We start from the raw sequence: 26,708 nt of genomic DNA on the forward strand, positions 1-26,708 counted from the left end.
TAGAGAGACCAGTCCAACCCATTTTTCCTCTTCCCTGCAGTGCCCAGCATGGTGCATGCACACAGACAATGCTCTGTGAACGCTCAGTGAACCAAATATGGGCACACAGGACTCTCTGGGACCTGGGGTTATTGTGATCCTGCTCAAGTATATTTGTAAAATCTAAAAAATGTGATCCATACAAATATGGAATGAATACTTGCTATGGTTTGGCCATCAAATTCATGCACACATTTAGATCCCAAACTCATGTTAACAGTACTAAGAGGGTGGAAGCCTAATCCAATTATGATGCTTAGGAAGTGGGCCCAATGGGAGGTCCTTAGTTCTCACAAGAGGGTTGTTAAAAAAGCATGAGATGGGTCCAGCCTCTTGCTCTGCTTCCTGGCTTGCCATGTGAGCCTCCATACATGCTCCACCATCACCATCCAATGGGGCCATTCAGTCTTGGACTTGAACCTCCAAAAACATGAGCTTGCTAAATTTCTCTCTCCTTCATAAATAGCTTATCTCAGATATTTTGTTGTAGTTTAAAAAAAAAAGCTGACAAATACAAAGTTTGTCAAAAATCTACTGAACCCATGAATGAGAGAGCCAGAGAGATGGTAAAAGTCATTGTGCCAGGCAGATAATTAGACATGAGAGACAGGGGAGGAGCCATAAGTCCCTTCTGTAGGGGTGAAACCAAAGACGTTGCTCTGCACAGGGACGCAGCCAAGACTACTCACTTTGCAGTTTAACCTCAGGTCAAAGTATCCTGATAAAATGGGAGCTCATTCAAACCAGAAAAGTCTATAGACTCATGCTCAGATAGCCTAAAGGCTGCAACCCCCAGGTGTCAATCAAACACCAGTCATGAGCATCACAGTCAGAGTGCCAGTCAGCACCCTGGGCTTCAGGGATAAAAAGCCCCAAACCAGGAAGAAAGGAAAGAAACGGTCCATCCCTCCCTTAGAACAGACTTTAATAAACTTTGCTTTACTACCCCTACTTTCACCTCTCTGTTGGTGAAAAAGAATTGAGGCAAGCTGGCCACTGCTGGTGACAATTCCAAGAGCATTTAAAGAACTGGACTCATAGGCATTTTTTTAAATAAGGAGCATAGAATTAGACCACCAGGTTAGACACACAGCTGGTTAACATTCTATATGCCATAACGTAACATTTAGAGTTATCTTTTCTACTGGACAGGGATCTGTAAGCTACTGTGTAATCCCATCATGCTGTGACCCTGATCAAATACACGTTTCTGCTCCTAGATAACAAGAACCCCCAGGTAGGCCTTTCAGCAATGCCGAATATGACATGGGAAGGACATGCTTACTCTACCCTCCTCTCTTGTTTCCAATATTTAGTTATTTTTTACTGAAAATACATAATAGAAATTATTTTCTGGCTTCTTAGGAACACATTCAATTGAAATTCTTTTAATGCCTACTCTGTAATTGGCAATTTCACACATAGCAGCAGCAGCAGCACCATGCTGGCAAACATTTAACAGTTATTTTATGGCTAGCTACTATAATAACATTTTAGGTATCTTATCTCATCTACTCCTCTCAAAAAATTCCCTGTAAGGTCATTCATTCTAGGAATCTAAGTGTGGTATAATGGAATAGATTTTTTTTTTTTTGGACAGGCAGAGTGGACAGTGAGAGAGAGAGAGACAGAGAGAAAGGTCTTCCTTTGCCGTTGGTTCACCCTCCAATGCCTGCCACGGTAGGCGCACCACGCTATTCCGAAGCCAGGAGCCAGGTGCTTCTCCTGGTCTCCCATGGGGTGCAGGGCCCAAGCACTTGGACCATCCTCCACTGCACTCCCTGGCCACAGCAGAGAGCTGGCCTGGAAGAGGGGCAGCCGGGACAGAACCGGCGCCCCGACCGGGACTAGAACCCGGTGTGCCGGCGCCGCAAGGCGGAGGATTAGCCTAGTGAGCCGCGGTGCCAGCTGGAATAGATATTTATTTGGCCTTTATTCCTCAGCTCCTGGCACAGAGGTTCTGAGAGCCCTGGGACTTCCAGAGTGATAGGGGTGTTTGTTATTTATAGCAAGTCCTCTTTGACCATACCTGAGTTTATTATAATGAGGGACTTACTGTGGGGCCCTAGATAGCTTCTTGTTGGGGGTCGGTCTCCAGAGAGACCAGACCAATGATCAGAGCGAAGGACATTTCAGGCCACCCACTGGCATCCGGGGAGGGTGGAAGGCTGGCAACTGAGTTATAAAACCTCTTTTTAAAATATTTTTTTACTTATCTATTTTATTTAAGAGGTGGGGAGGGGGGAAGAGAGGGAGACAGAGAGAGAGAGAGAGATACAGAGATACAGAGATAGCACTTCAGTCCACTGGTTTACTTCTCAAACACCTACAACAGCCAGAGGTGGGTCGGTCTAAAGCCAGGAGCCAGGAACTCAATCCAGGCCTTTCTCGCTTGAACTGTCACCTGCTGCCTCCTAGAGTATGCATTAACAGGAAGCTGAAATCAGGAGTAGAGCTGGGACCCAAACCCAGGCACTTTGATATAGGATTTAGGTATCCCAAGTGATGGTTTTGTTTTGTTTTGTTTTGTTTTTGACAGGCAGAGTGGACAGTGAGAGAGAGAGACAGAGAGAAAGGCCTTCCTTTGCCGTTGACTCACCCTCTAATGGCCGCTGTGGCCTGTGCGCTGCGGCTGGCGCACCGTGCTGATCCGGAGGCAGGAGCCAGGTGCTTCTCCTGGTCTCCCATGGGGTGCAGGGCCCAAGCACTTGGGCCATCCTCCACTGCACTCCCGGGCCACAGCAGAGAGCTGGCCTGGAAGAGGGGCAACCAGGACAGAATCCGGCGCCCCAACTGGGACTAGAACCTGGGGTGGCAGCACTGCGGGCGGAGGATTAGCCTATTGAGCCGCGGCACGGGCCCCAAGTGATGTCTTAACCATTATACCAAATGCACACTCCAAGATACAAAACCTTTCAAATGATGAGATTCGGAGGGCTTCAGGGGGTACACTTGGGGAGGGCAGGAAGCTTGGCACAGCACCCTTCTCCCATATCGTCCTGTGAGTCTCTTCCATTTGGATGTTCCCAAGGTGCATCCTTCATTATTAACCAGGAAACATAAGTAAAGTACTTTTGTGAGTTCTCTGAGTCATTCTAGCAGAACAGCAGACACTGGGGGGACAAGGGGATGTCATGGAATCCTCCAAACTCGTGGTTGCTGGGCAGAAGCATGGGTGACCTTAGACTTTCAAGTGAAACACGGACAGTCTTATGGGACAAAGCTATTTATTTATTTTAAAGGCAGAGAGACAGAGAGAGGAGAGAGAGACAGAGAAGGGGAGAGAGAGAGATTTTCCATCCACTGTTTCACTCCCCAAACAGCTGCAATGGCTGAGGCTGGGCCAGGCCAAAGCCAGAAGCCAGGAGCTTCCTCCGGGTCTCCTCTGTGGGCGCAGGGGCCCAAGTACTTGGGCCATCTTCTGCTGCTCTCCCTGGCGCATTAGCAGGGATCTGGATTGGAAGTAGAGCAGCACCCATGTGGAATGTTGGCACTGCAGGTGGAGGCTTAATCTTCTATGCCACAGTGTCTGCCCTGATGTAGCAATTTAAATTGTGGGATTTGACACCAACCCTTGGCAGACAGTATCAGAACTGACTGAACTGTTGGTGTCCAAGAGTCAGAAAATGGTGTAGAAAAATACTGTTCGGCGTCAGAAACAAAACACAACCCAATCGATTTGATGTCAGAAAACACCACACAGATCACAGAGAAGTTAAGTAACTTGCCCAGGATCACGCAGCTCATAAGTGTCTCTGCTGGGAATAGACTCTGCACAGGCTAAAGCACATGACCCTAACTACTCAAATGTAGCTTCTTGCTGGGCTTGAGTACCTCCTACCAACCACAGAGATGATATCTACATGGGCTGGCTCAGGGCAGCTAAGTCAGTGTTTCCTAAGCAGCAATCATTTGTATATCACCATGGCGACAGCTTCCATGTCTCATGCCCTATTATTTATTTAATATCTTTATTTTATGCTGATTCACTTTCTCACAGGAAAAACTAATATTTTTCCTAAATGACATGAAAATTAATTCCTAATTAATACATTACCCCAAAGCATAGCTTATTTGGGGATAAACTGAATCAACTGACTGACATAAGGTCACACAGTCAAGATCTCCACCCAGGTTCCTGTCTGCAGGAACTACAACACCAACCCCTTGACCACGTAGTATTTCTGGTGAATTGTGTCAAGGCATCAGGCTAAGGAGAACTAGACATTTCTCAACTTGGCTCAAAATGTGACCACAGGGAAAACCAAGCAGAATGATGGCAGACAACAGATGGCCAGAGAGCTGACTCTTCCAGGCAGTTACTGACAGCCTGGGCACGAGTCCCTGAGTCAAATCACCAGCGCCCATCCTCTGCTGAAGCAGAACTCCTCGACTCTGGGACCACACAGCGTCTTCTCTGGAATAGCTCAAGGTCACTTCTAAGGGGTGTAAGCAGCAGCCTGAGTACCCGAAGAGACGGAGATGCAGCGAGTAATCACCATCTTCAAGAGGGGACAGGGTGCTGGGTTGCAAGCTAAGAGCCTTTTAATGGTTCCTAGCACTCACCCCGCTCCATCTGGGGAACCCTCGAATCAAGTCCCAATGTCAGCTTAGTCCAGCATTGCCTAAAGAGCTGCTTTCAAAGGGAAAATTTAGAACTCATTACGTAAGTGGGTGGTTGTAATCTTGGGTCAAACTGTAGCTCCAAAACTCTTTCACAGGTTACAGGAAAAATTACCCCAAATTCTCATGCTAGTATACAGGAGGTACTTAACAAAAGGCTGGGCTCTTTACTAAGCTCTGGCCTCACATTACTTCATTGAATCCTCATTGCAATCTCTGATTTGTGAATTGTTATCACACCAGCTTTAGGAAGCGGAGCCCGAGACTTCAAATTCATCCGGGCGGTCAGGAAGAGAGTTGCCCCAGCTGGCTCCAGATGCCATCTTTTTCAGGATTACACTCGAATCCAAAGACTCTTCTGCCACTCAGGGAAGGAGCTCAGAAATCCGATGTCTCCTGCTCTAGGTTTGCTCACTTTATTTTTTTAAAAAAATGAAAAAAGAAACTGTAGGTTTTTTACAGGGTAAAAACAAGTGGGCAATGGAACAAATGGAAGGCAATCACTGCTGAACAGTGACAATTCTGCTTCAGGCCATAAGCTGTTAGAAAGCTTCTAATTGCACGTTTCTTGATAAATACAGCGCCAGGTTCAATCAAAGGCATAATCAATGGATTTTGATGACGGATGTGATGATGAAGGCAACAGATGGTGCTGAAATGCTCATACGCCGCAGGAGGTCACAAACATGCATGTTGTTCTCATTCCCATCACGATCCTATGCTGCTGCAGAGTGAGGTGCCTATACAACAAGGCCGTGCAAGAAGGCAAACCAACCGAGTGCAGGCTTTGTACCTTCTGTGTACAGCCAATTCTCATCAAGGAAAACTGTAAAGGGGACTAAGAAGATAAATCATCTCTAAGAGGTTGACACATACCAGGGTTCTTCTACTTCACCCGGAGAAGAGGTGAAGGGATGTCCGTGTGGTTCTGATGTTAAAGCATCCAGCGTGAGGCTGTGGGAATGAGACCCAGGCCTGATGGAGACTGTAAAGCTCTCAGGTGATTCCAGTGTGTAGTCAAGGTTGAGAACCAGGGGCCAGCTGTGGCCTGTGATGCCGGCATCTCAGAGCAGAGCATAGGTTTGGGTCCCAGCTGTTCTGCTTCTGCTTCAGCTCCCTGATAATGGCCCAAGTGCTTGGGCCTCTGTCCCTGGTCTCTGACTTTTGCTTGGCCCAACCCTGGCTATTGCAAGCATCTTTTGGGGGAGTGAACCAGTAGATGGAAGAGATCTCTCTCCTCTCTTTCCCTCTATGTTATTTTGATTTCAAATAAACAAACAAATATTTTTTTAAAAAAGTCTGAGACCAGAGGTCTGGGGGATTTTCCTGCCTGGTGCAGTTTGGACAAGTGCCAGTGCCTCCAGCCTCTGACTGCTTCTACAAAGGCTCTTGATGCGCATCAGCTGGGGCCTGACCATGGCAGACAAATTGCCATGAGCGATGGGTGAGGGAGGAGCTGTATGAATCAGACCTTCCACTGCTGTGGAAGGGCCAGGGGCGGTAAGAGTCTGGGGGAGGAGGGGAGGACCAGAGGGATCACCATCCAGTCTGTCTCAGTCAGGCGTGCATAGTGGGCAAGACGGCTGCAGAGGAGCAGCTGGTGGAGGGGTGTCTGGGAGGCTCGTCCTGGCCCGCCTAGTGTGTGGAGGAGCTGGGCTGCTGCTGGAGAGGAAGACAAGCTGAATGGGAGGTGGAGGAGAGTGAGGACAAGCGGCAGGCAAGCTCGCTCTCTCTCTGATTACCTCTGCTTCTAACATGCCCTGTCTCTAAAGAGAATCAATATTGCTCCCTTCCTGCCTCATTCCATTTTGTGCTACCACAGATCAGAAAATTTATAATGAAGAGAGGTTGACTGGCTCCTGAGAGCCAGAGGTCTGGGGGCTGGGAATTCCAGAATATTAAAGGTGATGGCATCTGGTAAGCGCCTTCTTGCTGCATCCTAACATCACAGGAGGCATCACACGTGGAAGGGCAGAGTGAGAACAGACAAAGCCACGCCTGAAACAAGGCACCCGCTCTCCATGATAACATCAGTCCAGCCATGGTGGGGGGGGACCCTCACGACTTAAACATCACTCACAGTTCCCATCTCTTCATACTGTGACAACTGCAATTAAATGTCAACAATGGCAATTAAATTTGGAGGGGACATTCAAACCATAGCCCCTTCTGCACCACAAATATCCTAGGTGGTCCTCTGCTGGCCACTTTTACCCTGGAAAGGAAAGGAATTCTGGGAAATAAATTTCTCAGCAGAACTAAGTTTTCAATAGAATGTTCTAGTATGGACTAGAAGGAATACTCACTCAAGATAGTTAAGGTGTAAGAAAATGTAGGGAAATGCTATTATCTTAGCAGCTGGTACATAAATTCATCTTGGGAAGAAAAACAGCTTTTGCTCAGAATAGAATCTTGATGAATACTTGGGATGGTGTCCCTAAGAGCCCAAGCATTTTTTGGTGCTGTTGCTTCTTAGGAGAGGGTACAAGTGCTCTGCACGAGGCAGGAGAGGAGGCTTCCTTATTTGGAATGGGAGGAGTTGAGATAAGGAGAGCAAGGAAGGGGGGGGGGGGAGGGCAGTGAGACTGGGCTCTCTATGGAAAAGGCCAAGAAAAATGAACCCACTGCCTCATGGTATGGGGAAGTGAAAAAGGCCTTGTCAACCAGGAATGTCAGATGTAGATTATTTATTTGTTTATTTTTGAGAGGCAGAGAGACAGAGAATCCTCATCTCTCTGGTCCACTCCCTGAAGGCCCACAGTGTCCAGGGCTAGGCAAGGCCAGATCGAAGCCAGGAACCTGGAACTCAATCCAGGTCTCCCTCATGGGCAGCAGGGACCCAGCCTCTGAGCCATCACCTGCTACTTCTCAGTCTGCACTGGCAGGAAGCTGAAGTCAGGAACCAGAGCCACGGCTTAAATTCAGGCACTTGGGGCCAGCGCTGTGGTGTAGCAGGTAAAGCCGCCACCTGCAGTGCAGGCATCCCATATGGGCATCGATTCAAGACCCGCCTGCTCCATTTCCAAACCAGCTCTCTGCTATGGCCTGGGAAGGCGGTAGACGATGACCCAAGTCCTTGGGCCTCTGCTCCCACATTAGAAACCCAGAAGCAGCTCCTGGCTCCTGGCTTCGGATTGGCACAGCTCTGGCTGTTGCAGCCAATTGGAGAGTGAACCAGCAGATCGAAGCACTCCCCCCCCCCCCCCGCCTCTCCTTCTCTCTGTAACCCTTTCAAATAAATAAATAATTTTTAAAAAATTCAGGCACTTGGATATGGGATGGGGGCATCAAAACTTGTGTTTCAACTGCTGGGCCAAACATCAGCTCCAAGTGTAGATTTCCTATTTTTCTGGTTATAGCCATACTGATACTCCAATGCCCTTTCCAGAAGCATTTTCCTTTCTTCAATTAAAAAAAAAAAAAAAAACAAAAAACAAACGGAGGTCTTTGCAGGGCTGTGGCTGGGGTTAGATCTCTAGGGAGGGCAGTGGGCCTGGAGGCAGTGATTAGCACCGGTGATGAATTTTAAGTTGTTTTCTGTGAAGAACTCAATGTGACCCTTTTCTGTGATCCGTAATCCTCCATACTCCTCAAATGATGTGTGGGAAGAGAATCGAGCATTGGTTTATTCTGTTGTTATAGAAATGAGTGAAGTATCTGACTTTCCCATCTCGTGCTTAAGACAGAAGCCTGGGAGCAGAGACCCCGAGAAGGGAAGGCCCCCAGAAATGTACAGGCTCTGTAAGAGTATACAGTTGGGATTTGCCGAGGCTGTGGCAATATGGGATGGAGGCCATCTCCCCAGTGGTCTGAACAGTGGGCACCCAGCGGGTAAGGCCTACTCAGCCAGGCTGCTAGGGCCTGCAGTAGAGACGTCCTGGCTGTGCACATTCTTTGCTGTTGAGGGACACAGCTACTCTTTCTCCTGCTTTCCCTCGGAAGACCAGCTCTCTGATATTCACAGATTTTGGCTTGCCAACCCCCATGCCAGAAGACAGAATCTGACTGGCCCAGACAGAGCCAATCTGGATCAATCAGGTGTGACTAGAGCTGCCCTTTGCAGCTTGGGGCTGGGAGGCCACACTGCCCCTGGGCAATCACAGTAGAGTGGTGAACAGCCGGGGTTCTGGGGCTAGGCTGTTAGAGCTAGGAGCCCAGAGCTCCTAAGTCCTGGCTGGGTGGCCTTGGATAAGTCTCTTAATTTCCTGAAACTCAGTCTCCTTATCTGCCAAATGTGGCTCCTAACAGTAATGAGCCGCATCCAGGTGCTATGGAGACAGAGGAGGGAACGAAATAGAACGCTCATCACGGTGCCGGCACGTGAAGTGCTCAACAATGATGATGACCTTAAGAACCCGCTCTCGCCTCTCATCCTTCCCACCCTGTCGCCACCGGATGCTTCGCTCTGCCAGCAGGGAGCCCTCTGGCTTTAATCCTCCCTTCCAGACACTACATTCCAGTAAGGCAGAGTCCTCATCTGTCCTGTTCATCAGTAGGTACCAGGCTCTGGCACACGGAATGCATAACACAAGCTTGCAGAAGGAAGGAAGGAGATAAATTCTTGAACCCCGCCCCCTCCGGCCCCCAACATATGGAAACTCATTACTTCCCAAGATTCCATCTGTTTTAAAGTGATACATGCTTGGAAAGGCCCCTTTTATACTGAGATAGTAACCTGATCCATCATAATGTCTGTGCGTTGATTCTGGTTCCACATAAAAAGAACAAACTCGGGGCTGGTGCTGTGGCAGCCTGCAATGCCAGCATCCCATATGGGCGCCAGTTCAAGACCCGGCTGCTCCACTTCCAATCCAGCTCCCTGCTAATGCCCCCAGGAAAGCAGTAGAAGATGGCCCAAGTCCTTGGGCCCCTACACCCATGTGGGAGACCTAGAAGAAGCTCCTGGCTTTGGATCGGTGCAGCTCTGGCCACTGCAGCCATCTGGGGAGTGAACCAGTGGATCTCTCTCTCTCTCTCTGGCTCTGCTTCTCTGTAACTTTTCAAATAAATATAAAAAAAAAAAAAAAGACAAGGGGTGTTACACCTCAAGGCTTTAAAAAAAGGAACAAATTCCCAGGGTAGGTGTTATGGTACAATAGGTTAAGCCACTACTTGGGACTCCCACATCCAATATCAGAGTGCTAGTTCAAGTCTTGGCTACTCCACTGGCTTCCTGTTAATGCATCTGGCTTCCTGTTAATGCATCCTACAAAGCAGCAGCAGGTTTCTCAATTGCTTGAGTCCCTGCAACCCATGTGGGAGACTAGGAAGGAGTCCCTGGCTCCTGGTTTCAACTTGACCCAGCCCTGGCTGTTGTGGATATTTGGGAAGTGAAGCAGTGGATGAAAGTTATCTGTTTGTCAAGTAGATGAAAATAAACATTTTTTTTAAAAGAAGAAAATCCATCTTCCATGTGACAGCACTTTAGATATTTCAAGGCAAATTCAGGGGTCCCCAGGGCCTTCTCTTCTCCTCTGAACAACCTTGTGGTGGACAAGACTTTCATTCACCCTTCACTTTCCTCCCTTCTCCTGTGCCTCCTCTTATAAGCAAGTAGCCTACTGCTAAAAACAAAGAGCTAGGGCCTGACCACTGCTCTCCAGTCTGAATCTATCCATTTCCAAACTCAATTTCTTCTTTGAGGAAAGGAAAGTAACATTCAACGAGCACTTGGGTTGTTGGAGGCACTTAATGTACATGATCTCTTTTACTCCCCATAATCACCCTGTGAGGTATGAGATGCATCCCCATTTGACAGATGAGGCAACTGAGGCTCAGAAACATTACGATATTTGCACAAGGTTGCACAGAATGTAAATGGCACAGCAAGAATTCAAATGTAGGCATAATCTAATCTGGGGCAATTACAGTTCTTTTTATCAGAAAGCAGCCTTGTCAAAGACCAGGACATTCTGTCATGCAGAAGCAAGCATCTCCCCTTTGGCAGAACCCAACCAAGAGTGTCTTGGATGGATTTACTCTAACCTGAGTCCCCTCAGGAGTCTGGGGGACTGAGACTTCCAGGGAAAAACAAGATCTATGCACATGACCGCTCCATGAATAGCCGCTAGTTAAATAAAACGTAAGATATAAATCAAGATACTGTTGTAAAGGAGTGGCTATGGTCTGCTAAGCATGTATAGGCCAAAGAGACCAAGGCCTATCTGCTAACATGCTTGCATTTTATTCCCTCCCTTTGTTCTTTGAGCTTCCTGTCCTGGAAATATCAAGAGAGGGCTAGTTTCTTATTTGAAGCAAAGTGCAGGAAGGAGGCCCAGCCAAGCATTACTGATTCAATTCCAACCATCAAGCGATGCGGACAAGCACTTCTCAACCTTTGCTGCCACTCATGTCAGCAATTTTCCAGGAACAGGCAAGGAGGGTAGAAAAACCCTTCCTCGCCAGGTCATTGTACTTGTAGTTTTCTGATCTCTCTTTCATAAACACTAGTTTCTTGGGAGATCTCAGGAGATGATGAGAAGCCAGTCTAAGATGCGATGAGGGGGCGCCACCCAGTGTATTGCCTACCCCTTCACTCAGCCCCACCATGGCTCTCTGTCTCTCCACCACCACTGCCACACTGGGAGTCCAGCTCTCGACTTGTCCCTGAAATGAATTCTGCAGTTCCTTAATGTGACAGACTGAATAATGGGCCCCAAAGATATCCATGCCCTAATGAACTTGGGAACATGCTAATTTATACAGCAGAAACGACCTTGTTGGTGTGATTAAATTAATGGTCTTGGGACAGGGTGAGGACCCTGGGTTATCCAAGTGGGCCCTAAATGTAACCACAGATGTCCTTAGAGAGCAGGGCAGAAGGAGATTAGAGAAGAAAGAAGGCATTAGGATGACCTCAGCTGAGAGGAAGCTGAAGGTTGTATGCCCCTGGCTTCTGAGATGGAGGAAGTGGCCATGGATCATGGAATGCAAGGAACAAAGCTCAAGGAGCTAGAAAGAAAGAGGAGGAAAAGGATTCTCTGTGGAGTCCCCAGAAGGAGTATGGCCCTGCAGACACCTTGACTGTGGCCCAGTGAACCTGACTTCAGGTTTCTGGTTTCCAGAACTGGAGAAGAATAAGTGGGTAATATTTTAAGACCAACTTTGTAGCCATTAGCTAGTTACAGCAGCTGTAGGAAACATTCAGTGAGGTGTTCCCACTGCAAGCTGCATTGTCGTCCTGTCCATTTGTACAGACTGGACCCACCGGCTCCCCTAAGGATCAGAGAGCCAGCAGCTCCCACTCCCCAGATTTGTCAACGTTAGGGAAGCCCTTGAAAGGAGTCTGGCTCCAGGGAAAATGGGGCGATGAGCCCACACACATTTATTTGATAAATCTTCACTCAGCTCCTACTCTGAGTTTGATCGCATGCTGAGGAGTGGAAACAGCTCTGCCTCTGGCCTCAGCAAGGCCAGGGTCTGGTAAGACAAATATTGCACACACACCCACATCCGTGAACTGACTTGCCAACAGAGAAAAAGGCTCCTGGGAAAAGGATCACTGTGATAGTTCACTGGACTGGATAGGACATAACAAGAGTATTGTGGAAAAACAGAATTAAAAGAAATCTTATAGCAAAAAATTTTAAAATCCATGTATTTTTTCATATTATGCATTTTCCATGAATTTAACACTTTTTTATTAATTTATGCAAATTTATTAATTTGCTTGAAAAGCAGAGAGACAAAGTAGGGGGGAAGCAGACAGACCCACAGAGCTCTCAATCACTGGTCCACTCCCCAAATGCCAGTAACAGCTGGGGCTGGGCACAGCAGAGGCTGAGAGCTGGAAACTCAATCCAGGTTTCCTATGTGGAGGGCAGGGACCCAAGCCCTTGAGCTATCTATCACCTGCTGCCCCCAGGGTGCCCGTTCGCAGAAAACTGAAATGGGGAGCAGCGTTGGTCCTGGACCCAGGAATTCTGACATGGTATGCAGGTGTCCCAAGTAGCATGACCACCTCCTGCCAGGAAGGTTTTGAAGACTCCACAGACTTGGGAAGGGCTAAGGAGTCCTCCGGCTAGAAGCAACCCTGGAGCTGAGCCCTGAAGGCAGGGTTCACCTGCTGTCCTACTTAGTCTGTTCGGGCTGCTGTAACACAGGGCCTCTGACGGGGAGCTCATAAACAAGCCATGTCTATTTCTCACAGTTGTAGAGGCTGCAAAGTCCAAGATCAAGGCACCGGCACATTCAATGTCTGGTAAGACCCCCAGTCCTCCAACATGACAGCTTCCAGCTGCAGCCTCCCTGGTGGAAGGTGACGTAGGCCCTCTCAGACCCCTTTATGAGGGCACTACTCCCGTTCATGAGGCTCCAACCACATGACCTAACTGTCTCTCAAAGGCCCCTCCTTTGAATACTGCTGCTTCAGGGATTGGGCATCAACATGAATTTGGGGGAGACACACTGAGGCCACAGCACCAGGGGAGACAGCTGGAATGCAAGGAGGGGGTCCAGGCAGAGGGAACAGCATGGACCTAAAGGCTCCCAAGGCAGGAGAAGGCTGGGTGTGGTTGGGGGTTACTGAGAAGGGAGCCTGTGGTGGTGGCTTGCAGGAGTGAGGGGCTGGGGATGGAGTACAGTTGAAGCAAAGAGCCTGGAGAAGAGGCAGGAACAGAGGATAAAACCTCATAGGCTTTATCACAACCAACAAATCCTGGAGTGTTTGCAGGGGGTTGAGTGTGTGCCTCCAAAATTCAGGTTGAAACTGAAACCCCAGTGCAACCGCACCAGGAAGTGGGGCCTTCAGGAGATGCTCAGCTCCTTACAGAAGGGCTTGAACGGAGCAGCTGGGCTCTTTCCCACCCTCCCACCCCTTCCACGTGCCAGGACACAGCTTTCTTCCCTCTCTGGAGTACTCAGATATAAGTGTCACCTTGAAAGCTGAGGCCACGCTGCTGCCAGACACCGAAACCGCCTGGCACCTTGATTTTGGACTTCCCCGACTCCAGAATTGGGCAACGTACACGTCTATTGTTTATAAGTGGCTCAGTCTAAGCATTTCATTATCAGAGCAGGGGGAGGGATCATGAGTTTGGATTTGGGTGTATGGAGCTGAGTGTGTCTTTAAGACATTTAAGTGGAGATAATAGATATTTTATACTCCTCTGGCTTTGTCGGCATTTTCCCTTTAGAAATGTGTGTATCTCCAGAAAGACTGTATGACTCCACTTTAATGAGGTACTTAGAGTCATCAAATTCACGAAGGCAGAAAGGAGAACGGTGGTTGCCAGGGGTCGGGGGAAGAGGAGAACGAGAAGTTAATGCGTAATGAGTACAAGGTTTTGTGAAATACAAAGAGATCCGGAGATGTTTGGTGATGATAGTTTTACAAATTAAGAATTGAACTGTACACTATGAAACCATTGAACTGTACATGTGAAAATGGGTAAGATAGTAGATTTTGTGTTTATTTTGCCACAATAAAAAGTTGGGAAAAAATATGTGCATGAACTATACATCAAGGCAGGCAGAAAACATATATACAATAACACAGTTATGCCCCCATCATGTTGCTTAAGTAATAAACTGTATTTGACTCTTAGAAGCCCCAGAATGCCCCGTTCACTCCTATTTCACTCATTCTTTCAGACGTGAGCAATTTGTGTTAATGCCTCTTTTTTCATAGTTTACCAACCATATGTGAATGCATGCACATACAATCACGCTTTTTGGTTTTATGCATTTGGGCCTCAACATAAGCCTTTTGCTCAACATTTTGTTTTTGGGATCCATTCATATTAATGGATGCCCGTTACTTATTCATTATTCACTGCTGCAGAGTATCCTGTGTTATGACTAGACCATAACTGATTTGTTCTTTCTACTGCTTATCAACATTTGCGTTGTTTATAGTTTTTAAATAAATTTATTTATTTTAAAGGCAGACAGAGATACACACGGACCGAAATCTTCCATGCACTGGTTCATTCCCCAACAGCCAAGGCTGAGACAGGCTGACATCAGGAGCCCAGAACCCTATCTGGTCTCCCACATGGGTGGAAGGGACTCGACATCACCTGCTGCCTTCCAGGATGTGCATTGGCAGGAATCTGGAATTAGAAGCAGAGCCAGGACCAGAACCCAGGTACTCTGATATGGGATGCAGGCACCCCAAGCTCCAAAAAGTGTCTTAAACACTGCCAAATACCCACTTTTTTGTTGTTGTTATTGCAAACAAGACTACTAAGAACATTCTAGAATGTTCATGTGCAAGAATTTCTCTACAGAAGTGCTGTCTATGGAATTTTCTATGATGACAGGACTACAAAAACGTGTGCTTCTCAGTAGGTACTAACTCATCCTAATATATACTAACAAGTCCTGGAAATGTGGCTGGGGCTATGAGAGACTGCATTAGAAGCTGTATTACGTTTTAATCAATTTAAATTGAAATAGCCACAGGAGGTTAGTATCCAGACAGTTCCACAATACAGCTCCAAGGTATACCCAGGAGCAAAACTACAGGCTGTAGGGTAAGCACATTTCCCTCTTTGCTAAGTAATACTGAACTCTTTTCCAAAGTAGTAGAGCCAACTGCTTCTGATCTTAATCGGTGTTCTCCCACCCTCTGCTCACCAGAGAAAATATCCAGATGAAAACTTCCAAGATACACAGGACTTTGTCAGGGTTCTGCAGGAAATCAGAACCAGCAGGATGGATACACATACATGAAGAGCCTTATTCTAAGGAATTAGTTCCCGTGATTGCCAAGGCTGAGATGTTCCCAGCACTACCACTGGCCAGCTGAGGGCCCAGAAGAGCTGATCTGATGGTGTAGTTTCCAGACCACAAGCTGGCAGGCCCAGGAGCCAGGGAATGCTGCCCTGTCAGTCTGAGTCCAAAGGCCCTAGCTCAGTCAGTCAGGCGGCAGTGTTCCCTCTAACTCAGGCTCTTCGTTCTAGTCAGGCCTTTAAGTGATGGGGTGAGTGAGGCCCACTCGCCCACTCACCTTAGGGAGGGCCATCTGTGCTACTCAGCCTACTGATTCAAACATCAACCTCCCTTAGACATGCCTCACAGACACAGCCAGGACAAAGTCAGACCGAATGTCTGGGCTCCCCACGGCCCACTCGAGTGAACACATAAAATTAACCACTCTAGGGTCTCCTATAACCATCTCCCTCCCAACTCACTCCAGCACAGGAGGGTCAGAGGAGATTCTTAGAGCCAACAGATTTATGGCAAGACACAGCTCCCAGAAATAATTTGCTTTTCTTAAGTGTGTTCTGACTGACTGAGAAAGACAATTGAAATAGTACAAGCTCGTCAAGGTGGGGGATGTTTCTTCGTCCATTCTGTCAGCTCAGATCTGCACCTTCATCCCCACCTCCTAGGACACTTAGAAATTCAGCAGGGGCAAGTGGCAGAGGGAGGTGGATCCTTCCTCTCAGAGGTCCACCCTCACACCTCTCTTTAGCCTCGCCATCCTTCTCCTCTCACTTTGAGACCTCCTCCCACTCTTCCCTCCCCCACTCCTCAAATGCATGCATATTTTGTCCAAGACATATTGCTTTTTAGATCTTCTGCAATTAAGGCATCTCTTCCCACCTGAGATGTACAGTGGCTCTAACAATGGTGACCTGTTCTTAGAAGATGCTATTTAAAACCCAGAGTGCAACTGGAGTGACGCAAAACTCCTGAATGTGGTGGAGACGTGTCAGGTTACATAAACACACATGCTGCATTGTGCCCTTGGCTTGAAGCTCTTCCTCACAGAGCAGCTCATTAAAGTGACACCAAAAAAAAGCGTGTTTATTAAAAAAAAAGTTAATAAAAATAACAAAGCCCCAGGGAACAGCTGGACTTGGTGGTTGAGAGCCACACTCCAGAGAGTCAGCTCATCTCAAGAGACCTGCAAAGATGGCCACTCAAAGACCCAGCTCCTCCTGGGGAAAGGAATGTTTTCTGAGTATTCTCTGGAGACAGCTCAGCAGCTCTGATCCCTAAAGCACAGTGTTAACCGTTAAAGCACGGAAGGAAAATTTTCTTGTTTAAAGATGTATTTGTTTTTCTGAAAGTCAGAGTTACAAAGATAGGGGGAGAGACAGAGAGGTCTTCCATCTGCTGGTTCATTCCCCACATGACCTCAAAGGCCAGGCCTGGGCCAGGCAGAAACCATAAGCCAGGAGTGTCATCTGGGTCTCCCATGTGTGTGGCAAGGGCCCAAACACTTGGGCCATCTACTGCTTTTCAAAGGTCATTAGTAGTGGGTCAGAAGTGGGGCAGCTGGGACCCATATGGGATGCTGGCATCGCAGCCAGTAGCTTTATCTGCTATGTTACAATGCCAGCCCCATGGGAAGAAATTTTGATTTGTTTATTATCTAGGAAGAGCCACCCATTTTCAAACATGTTGCCCCTTTTCTTGCCTCACTACAATGTTGCTGCGGAGAAATCACTGTCCCTATTGACACATGGGGAAACTGAGGATGAAACAGGGCAAAATATTTGCTCTAGGTCACATAGTTGGCAAGAAAGAGAACTAAGATGCAAAACCAGCGGAGAAACTCCATGTCCTGAAGACTGCAACCACGGGAACTCCGGATACATAGATTGTATCACTGTCTGCTCTTTAATGGCATCTGTGCAACCAGGGGGAGTGACTTGACCTGCCTATGCTTCAGTTTCCTCATCTACAAGGGTATGTGTGTATGTGTGACAAACAAATCAGTACACCAATACACTCTGAATACTATCCAGCACAGAAAATAGGATAGTTTGTGTAAGAGGTTGGTGTCACTGACACTGTGGGTGAAGCCCCCTCTTGCAATGCCCACATCCATATCAAGAGCATTGGTTCCAGTCTTGGTTACTCTGCTTCCAATCCAGCTTCCTGCTAATGGGCCTGGAAGGCAGCAGATGATGGCCCAAGTGCTTGGGTTCCTGCCATCCATGTGGGGGATCCCGATGGAGTTCCTGGCTCCTGGTTTCTGCCTGGTCCAGACTTCGCTGTTGTAACCATTTGGGGAGGGAACCAGCAGATATTAAGATCTCTTTTTCTGTCTTTCCCTCTTTTTTTTTCTGTTGCTCTGCCTTTCAAATAGATACCTTTTTTTAAATATGTCTGTCAAAAAACAGAACTAAAAGATAAGCTTGGGAGGGCCCAGCATTGTGACATAGTGGGTAAAACCACCTTTGACACTGGCATCCCATATGGATGCCAATTTGAGTCCTGGCTGTTCCACTTCTAATCCAGCTCCCTGCTATTGGCCTGGGAAAAGCAGCAGAAGATGGCACACATACTTTGGGTCTCTGCCACCCTTGTGCAAGACCCAGAAGAAGCTCCTGGCTCCTGGTTTTGTCCTGGCCCAGTCCTGGCCATTATAGCCATCTGGGGAGTGAACCAGCTAATGGAAGATCTTTGTCTTTGTCTCTCCCTCTCTCTGTGTAACTCTGCCTTTCAAATAAATAAATCCTTTAAAAAAAAGATAAGCTTAGATCAGGCATTTTGCCTAGCAGTTAAAAATACCACTTTGATGTCCACATCCTATATTGAACACCCTGGATTTGACTCTTGGCTCTGTTCTCAATTCCAGCTTCCTGCTAATGCATAACCGGGAAAGCAGCAGCTGATGGCTCAAGTGGTTGGGTCCTTGCCACATTCATAGGAGACCAGGATTGAATGCCCAGCTCCCAGCATCAGCCTGGCCCAGTCCTGGCCATTGCAGGCATTTCAGGAGTGAGCCAGCAGATGGCAGTTCTCTGTCTCTCAAAAAAAAAAAAAAAAAAGTATATATAATATATTAAAGTATATATCATTTAATTAAGTTAATAATATATAATAGCTTATATTTTAATTATAATTATACATAAATATTATATTATAAATATATTAATGTTATATATTGATTATATTATTAGCTTAATAAATTAAATGGTATATATATAAATGGTATATGTGTGTGTATATATATATATAAAAATGGTATATATATATATATATATATATACATATATATATATATATAAAAGAAGCTAGGGAGTAGCTACTCTGCCTAGCAGTTAACACACCCTTGTCCCACACTGGAATGCATGAGTTCCATTCCTGGCTCCAGCTCCTGACTCTAGCTTCCCATAAATACAGACTCTGGGAGGCAGTGATCTTGGCTCAAATAACTGGGTTCCTGCCACCCTCACGGGAGACCTGGATTGAAACTCCAGCTTTTGTCTCCAGCTCCAACCCAGCCCTGGTCATTGCACACATTTGGGAGCAAACCAGTGAACAGGAACCCTCTTTGGCTGGCTGGCTGGCTGTCTCTCTCTTTCTCTGTTTCTCTGTGGGTATCTTTCTGCCTCTCAAATAAAAAATAAAAACAATAAGCTTATTTTGGTGCAAAACCTTTTTGAAACCCATGCAGAGTTTTTTCATAATATTCATCTTCCACAAACTTTTTGAAAAACCTTCAGGTTCAAAAAACTGCTGTCTGCAATTCATGTCCTTTCCCGTACCCCACCTTGAATCTCTGCCAGGTTCCCAGGGTCTGACCTTCTCATCACACTGGGTGTTTAATTACACGAAGTCACTGCTGTTCAAGTTCAGGCTGTGGAAATATCAGAACTCCAGGGCTGTGCTCCTGAAATATGTCCTTCACACACCCACCGCCCCTTGCCTGCTGCAGTACTGATGCTGCCTGATTAAAAGCCGTGGCTGCCCAGAGCAAGCTGAGGAGCAGGGCACACTATCCCTTTCACGAAAATCTGGCAAGCTGTTGTAAAATGAAAATAACTGCTCCCACCCCCATACGGAGGCCGAAGATACTTAATTATCTGAAACCCAGATAAACAGCAGGAGCAGGATGGCACATGAGACGCCGAGACGCTGAGCCAGGCAACCAGGGGCTGCAAGAGGCATTATTAAAAGCTAATGGTGTGATTCAGTGCTGGAATGAAGGGTGCGAAAATGAATCTGAGGTTGTTGGCAGCCTCCAGGAGTTCTTGCCTGCAGCAGGGCAGGAGGGGAGAAGCAGGAGGATAGGGCAGCAGTGGGAGGGAGAAGGAGGCGGACGACATGTAGGGTCCAGGAGGGGGTGAAAAAGAAAAAGCAGCCTTCAGGAATTATCTCCCAGACAGAGGTGGTTTCATGAGACTTAGGGATTTAGTGACTTGTTCAAATAAAGTTCATAAAATTGCCATACCTCCAGAGAGAGATTTCTAAATACCATTTTGAAAGGTAGAAACCAGAGGACAATTTAAAGGAAGTTAATGAGGGAAGACATACTGGATATTTAGAGTGGGGGCACATGTCAGCAGGGGCTAGCCAGCCTGTGAACCTGACCTCATGGGCCCTGTATGCTGGGGAGTGCCTCCTTCCCTTAGTCTGCACTTCCTGTAGCACCTTATGTGACAATGTGTGCTGAGGGCTTGGCATGAGCCTGAGCCTACATCAAGGGTTCAATAACTTTTGTGGCCCTTGGGACTTTTATGAACAGAGCTCTACAGAAAATTTCCAGCAAGTAGACTGTACAGATCTTGACTGTCTTAAGTCACTTGGAGATCAGAACTTTGAGCTCTAAAATAAATATTCCATATTCAGAGAAAAGTCCAAAGCTCGATTCAGTAGTATCCATTCAATTTCTACCACACTCAACTCAAAATGGTGGAACAAGACAAATCCCAATGTGGGACTGTGGCATCCAACCAGGAGTTTGCCTCATTATTCTGAAAGAGCTGGGCGAAGAGAACAAAGGCTCTTATATTGGGAATAAAGGTAACAGAAGGGCTTAGGGTTAAGAGTTCTGCCTCTGAAACGAGTATCTTGGGTTCCAATCCTGGTTCTGTGTCACTTTAGCAGTGGCCTTGAACAAGTCACTTTGCTTCTGTAACCGCATTCTCCTCGACATGAAACAGGGAATAGAACCTATCTCATGGGGGGTTCCTGTGAGTGAAAAAAGTGTCTACAGTGCATGTAGGGCCTTTGATAAACCATAGCTCTTAAGCCACCAAAAATCACAGATCAAGGATGTGGGACAGCTGGGATGATTCCCGAGCCCACATTTCTCACTGGTTCCACGGGAGTGGGAAATCTCCCTCTTCTATTTCCTCGCCATATGGCAGGAGGAGAGAGAGAGAGTAGGCAGAGGCTGTGGCGGTCAAGACACAGCAGCCAAGCTCAGGGAAAGCCATGAAAGAACCGAAATGTAGGGGCTGGTGGGCTGTGGTGAAGGCAGCAGCCACTACACCTGTTCTTGAAAACACCAGCACAGTAGTAGACCATGGAAGTGAGAGGACATCCCCAGCCATGAAATACGGCCTGATTCACATGGACTCCATGGGTTGTGACAGATATTAACACGGCTACTGTGAAGCAGGTGTGACCAACCAATCCCAGAGTGGTTAACAGAGCTACAGACGTTGGGGCTATTTCAACCAAGGGCTGTCATATTCTTAACACTTGGAGCTTCTTCATGTAAGCATTAAAATGCTTAGCAGGGAGATGGGTAAAGCTGCTGCCTGCAGTGCCAGCATCCCACAGGGTGCCGGTTTGAGACCTGGCAGCTCCACTTCCAATCCAGCTCTCTGCTATGGCCTGAGAAAGCACTAGAAGATGGCCCAAATGCTTGGGCCCTTGCACCCGTTGGGGAGACCTGGAGGAAGCTCCTGGCTCCTGGCTTCAGATCAGCCCAACTCAGGCCACTGCAGCCATTTGAGGAATGAACCAGCAGATGGAAGATCTCTCTCTCTCTCTCTCTCTCTCTCTCTCTCTCTCTGCCTCTCTGTAACTCTGCCTTTCAAATAAATAAATAAATCTTTTTAAAAAGAAATGCTTAGCAGGGTCTGAAATTTTATTTCCCTCTTATTCTATACCATGGGTCTCACATGCATGTGTGTGAGACAGAGGGAGAAAGTGAAAGGGGGTTGTTGGGGGTAAGGATGGAGTGTAAAAGAATAACTTATTGCCTACTGACAGATAGTAATTGGTCTAACAAGTGCCAGGCACTTCACAAGATACTGAGGAGATTCAACAGAGAGGAAGATGGGTCCCTGCCCTCACAGAGCTTATACTTTTTAAGAATTATTGTAGGGTCCAGTGCTGTGGCACACCAGGTAAAGCCACCATCTGCAGTGCTAGCATTAAATATGGGAGCCAGTTTGTGTCCTGACTGCTGCACTTCTGATCCAGCTCCCTGATAATGGCCTAGGATAACCAGCGGAAGATGGCCCAAGAGCTTAGGTCCCTGCTACCCACATGGGAGACCTTGAAGAAGCTCCTAGTTTCCGGCTTGGGCCTGGCCCAGCCCTGGCCATTGTGGCCACTGGGGAGTGAACCAGCAGATGGAAGAGCTCTTTGTCTCTCCCTCTCTAACTCTAATTTTCAAATAAATAAATCTTTTTTAAAAAAGAATTATTGTGGTAGACACAGGCAGAGCACCTTCCTTCCTTAATCTTCCCTTTCTTCCTTTACTGATTCATTCATTTAATAAACACTTGGGAGTCAGATCTCATCCTAGTCCAGTTAATCATTAACTATGAGGAAACTTCAACAAGTTTGTGGAAAATGGAATGAAAAGACAAGCTTCTTTTTACTTTTATTTTATTTTGATGCACAAAACTGTTGAAATCTACACATACTTGAGATCTTTACAAAGTTCATGAGAAATGCATATTATGAAAAACTTACACATCAGTTGGAAAAACTTTTTGCACCAAAATAAACTTACCTTTAAAATTTTTTTAAATTTGGGGCTGGCGCTATGGTGTAGTAGGCTAAGCCTCTGCCTACAGCGCTGACATCCCATATGGGCACCAGTTAGTGTCCTGGCCGCTCCTCTTCTGATCTAGCTCTCTGCTCATGGCCTGAGAAAGCAGTGGAAGATGGCCCAGATGCTTGGGCCACTGCACCTGTGTGGAACCCTGGAAGAAGCTCCTGGCTCCGGATCAGCTCAGCTCCAGCCACTGTGACCATTTGGGGAGTGAAACAGTGGACTAAAGACCTTTCTCTCTCTATCTGTAATTCGACCTCTCAAATAAATAAATAAAATCTTTTTAAATTTTTCAAAATTAATGTATTTGAGCACCAGAGAAAGACAGACAAACAGAGAATTCCCATCTGCTGGTTCACTTCCTAAATGCCCTCAACAGCTGGGGCTGGGCCAGGCCTGGAACTACATCCAAGTCTCCCACATGGATGGCAGGAACTCAGTTACTTAAGCCATCACCTCTGTCTCCTAGGGTCTGCACTGGTAGGAAGGTGGAGTCAGGAACAGAACTTGGGTACCCAACCCAGGCACTTATGTGGGACATGAGCATCTTAACCACCGGGTCAAAAGCCAACCCATATCTTTTAATCACATTTTCCGTGAACCTTTCAAACTGCTCTGATACTGCCACCTCGGGCAAATTTCTTAACCTCTAACTCCTCCAAAATGGAGCTAAGCGCAGGGCCCACTTGCAAGATAAGCCCTAAAGCATGGAAAGGAACAGCCGGGAGAAACACAAGGGTACTTTTAAAAATCTGGAGAAACTGGAAATTAAAGATAAGTGCATTTTGACATAAAAAAAATTGAAATCCAAGCATAGTTTTTTCATAATACACATTTTCCATGAACTTTTTTGAAGACTCCTCATAACCAGGAGACTGAATTGAAGCATCAATCTGGTCTGCAGCCTGTTGGCCTGGAAATCTGAGGATGACGGATAAGGAGTCTGTGCAGATCTGAGTGTGCTATGTTCTCTTCCTGCCATCGGAGAGTCCTTCCTGCATCTCTGAGGGCGATGGGCTGGGTGCACCCCCAGGTAGTGCACGTTGTATCACACTGGGCTCGGAGGAGTGTCCTTAGCATCCACTCCTGTCTGTAGGGTGCCAGCAAGACCGCTGGGGCTCTAGAAGCTGACTCTCCCTGGAAAACATCACTAAGACCTCGCTCTATGTCCTAACTACCTGACATCCTTCTGCATGTTTTAGATAATTTGATTTTTTTTCAAGTACCTACTGTTGACTTTTGTCCCTAAGTGATTGGACTCATGGGCTTGACGAGGAAATCCAGTGAGCTCACAAGTCGAGAGCTTAGTGCAATCCCTGGCACAGAGCTAGTGCTTAATAAATGTTAGTTATGCTTGTCCTAATGCACTCCCAGGCACGTGCAGATGCTGGGAATGCCTTTGTGCGTGTGCACTCAGACATGCTCTGCAAAGGTCAGTCGATGCAAAGTGGCAGTCAGTGTTCCCGCAGCAGCAAAGGCAATGTCTGGAGGCTTTAGAACACTTTCAGGCTGAAGGGATTTTCAGTACTTTTTTTTAAAGATTTATTTTATTTATTTGAAAGGCAGAGTTACAGAGAGAGAGAGGGAGAGAATATTCCATCTACTGGTTCACTTCCCAAATGGCTGCAACAGCCAGGGCTGGACCAGGTCAAAGCCAGGAACCTGGAACTCCATCCAGGTTTCCCATGTGGGTGGCAGGAGCCCAAACACTTGGGCCATCTTCCACTGCTTTCTCAGGGAGCTGGATCAGATGTGGAGCAGCTGGGACTCGAACCAGCACTCACACGGGATGCCAGCATCACAGGTGGCAGCTTAACTGGTCTCACACAATGCTGGCCCCGAGTTTTGTATTTAAAATAGAACACGTGCTTCTCTGTCTTGCTTTAAAACACAGGGACAGAGGAGTTTTTCCTGAATGCTTGGGTATTTGGCTTAGCTGATTTCCAGACAAAAGGAAGGATGTTTCTTACGTGTGAGATAGGAATATTCCACACCCTTCCTCCGAAGGCTCCCGTGAGAAGGGGTCGTGCACACGAAGCATTCTGCACACGAAGCATTTTGCACAGGGTCTGGCACGTGCAGAAAGCTGAATAAATAGGAGCTGTGTCTATCACGGTTCATTTTATGGGGTGAGAGAGAAGGGCTGGTCGCAGTGACAGCACAGGTATGGAAGGCAGGAAGGGCAGGGCCTGAATCCTAACCTCCCTTCCTAGCAGGGGGATCCTGGGCAGGTTGATTCACTTCTCTGAGCCTCAGTCTCCCCGTCTGCAAATGGTCCATTCATGTGCCCAGGTCTCATGCTGCTGCATGATCAGTAAACAAGGGAGGGGCTGGGCACACCTGGAAGTCGTGGGGTTCCTGCACCTGCTAGTGCAGCTGGGTCAGGAACTGGCAGTCAGTTTTGGGGAATTCTCCAGCAGGTGTCGTTTAACTCTCTGTTATTGTTGTGTTTTTACTTTTCTCTCACTGTGTGTCTGCCAGAGGCAAGTTTTTAAAATTACAGTTCGTCTAGAAACACTACTTGTGATTCCTCAGCAGTGCTGAGCTCCATAGAGAATGGACATTCAACACCCGTGACTCTGAAGTTGCCAACAACCCCAGGAGAGATGTATTATTTTCTCACAGTTTACAAATGAGGACATTGAAGCTCAGATGCCTAAGTACATGCCTAAGCTCACCCAATTTAAAAAAACATATATATTTATACATTTGTTTGCAGGTAGGGAAAGTAATAGAGAAATCTCCCAACCACTGGTTCACTCCTCAAATGCTTGCAACAGCTGGGGCTGGGCTGTGAAGTCAGGCGGCACGAATCCAATCCTGTGTGGGTGGCAGGGACACAACTACTTGAGCCATCATCCAGGGTGCATTAGCAGGAAGCTGGAATCAGGAGCAGAACTGGGGCTCCAGCCCAGGCACTCCTATATGAGATGCATGGGTTCCAAGTGACATCTTAACCACCACCCATTTGCTTTTTTAGCTTGGGTATATCTGAGCCATACCGAGTGCTCCTAGGGACCCCAGAGCAGAGGACTGTCTCAGGGTCTCTCCCTCTTGCTCTCTCTTTTATCATCCTTCTCCAGCAGTTAACACACACACAAAATCTTGGACTTTGGAGTCGGATTGGCCTCAACTCCAGAGTCTGGCTTAACGCGAGAGATAACAATACCCGCTATTCTAGAAGGCGTGACAATGAAATGAGATTATTAGTATCATTTTAACATACACGAGGCTTTTATCCCAGGGCCCGGCACACAGCAAGTGTCCACCGCGGGCACTGCCCCTCCGCCGACCTCTGCCCCACAGCACTCACATGAACCTGAGCTCCGACTCCCGCCGGACCAAGACTTCCCGCAGACGCTGGATCTTCGCCATCTCCAACTCAATCTCCTCCGGCATCATGGTTGTCTCTGCCATGGAGATGATGTCCAGCTGACCTGTGCAGGGGGCACGAGACGCGGGCGTCAGGACTCTGAGGCCGCACGGGTTTCCAGGAATCCCCACGGGACAGACGCCATCAGCGATCCAGGGAGGAGCCTTGCCCCTGCGACCCTGGGACACACGGCGGGGACACACAGGCCTCAGCCTGTCCGGCAAGTGTGAGTGTGTGTGTGTGTGTGTGTAAAATGGTTTGTGTCCAGCAAAAGCTCACGTGGGAGCTTCTTTCCCAGGCTGATTAGGGTTTTAGCGGGAATGAATGTGTTTCTCGCGTGAGGAAGTTGTCCTCACGCGAGTTCTCGAGTTCCCGTGAGACAGAACTAGTTCTCGCGAGAGTGGGTTGTCGGCCCACGAGTTCTCAGCGGAAGTTGCTCGCGCTTGAGCTTTCGCTTTACTCCGCCATGTTGTGACCCTGCGGAAGTCGCTCAACGGTGCGGTCTCCTGGTTCTGAACTTCTCAGCTTTCAAACCCGTGAGCCAAAATAAAGCCTTTGTAATTATTTTTTTTAAACAAATTCTCCAGTCCTGAGCGTTCTGATATAGCAGCAGAAGCAGGACTAAGTCGCTATGGGAATCCTATTCTGCTGGCAAGCTGAGGCCCACAGCGGCCCCCAAAACCAGCTTAAGAGATTGGCAGTGTCAGCCTGGCCTCAATTTCTGAACTTCTCCTTGCCCGATATCCCCACCCCAGCTACGGCCACTTCGCCCTGTCCTAGCACCCAAGAACGAGGCTGACTCTAAGCCAAAGGAAGTTTGTAATAATTATCTTGTGGTGACAGTAATAGTAATACAAAGTAAAACAAGTTTGTTGTAAAAAATTCACAGCATGCAGGTAGGCAAAAAGAACAAAGTAAAAAAGTCCCTGAGAGCTGTGTAATATTTTGATGGACAGTTACATATATTGCCAC

General features: G+C 47.3%; 1 protein-coding gene across 1 annotated transcript in view; it reads right to left on the bottom strand.

The window, feature by feature from the left end:
* The window catches only part of BMERB1 (bMERB domain containing 1), a 139,574-nt gene that overhangs the window by 35,954 nt on the left and 76,912 nt on the right, over window positions 1-26,708 (bottom strand). Inside the window, exon 2 of the mRNA XM_062179770.1 lies at window positions 25,677-25,800. Within this exon, the coding sequence (XP_062035754.1) occupies window positions 25,677-25,800 (124 nt within the window). The remainder of the gene's footprint in view (window positions 1-25,676; window positions 25,801-26,708) is intronic.

Source organism: Lepus europaeus, chromosome 21, assembly GCF_033115175.1.
Source record: "Lepus europaeus isolate LE1 chromosome 21, mLepTim1.pri, whole genome shotgun sequence".
Taxonomy (NCBI): domain Eukaryota; kingdom Metazoa; phylum Chordata; class Mammalia; order Lagomorpha; family Leporidae; genus Lepus; species Lepus europaeus.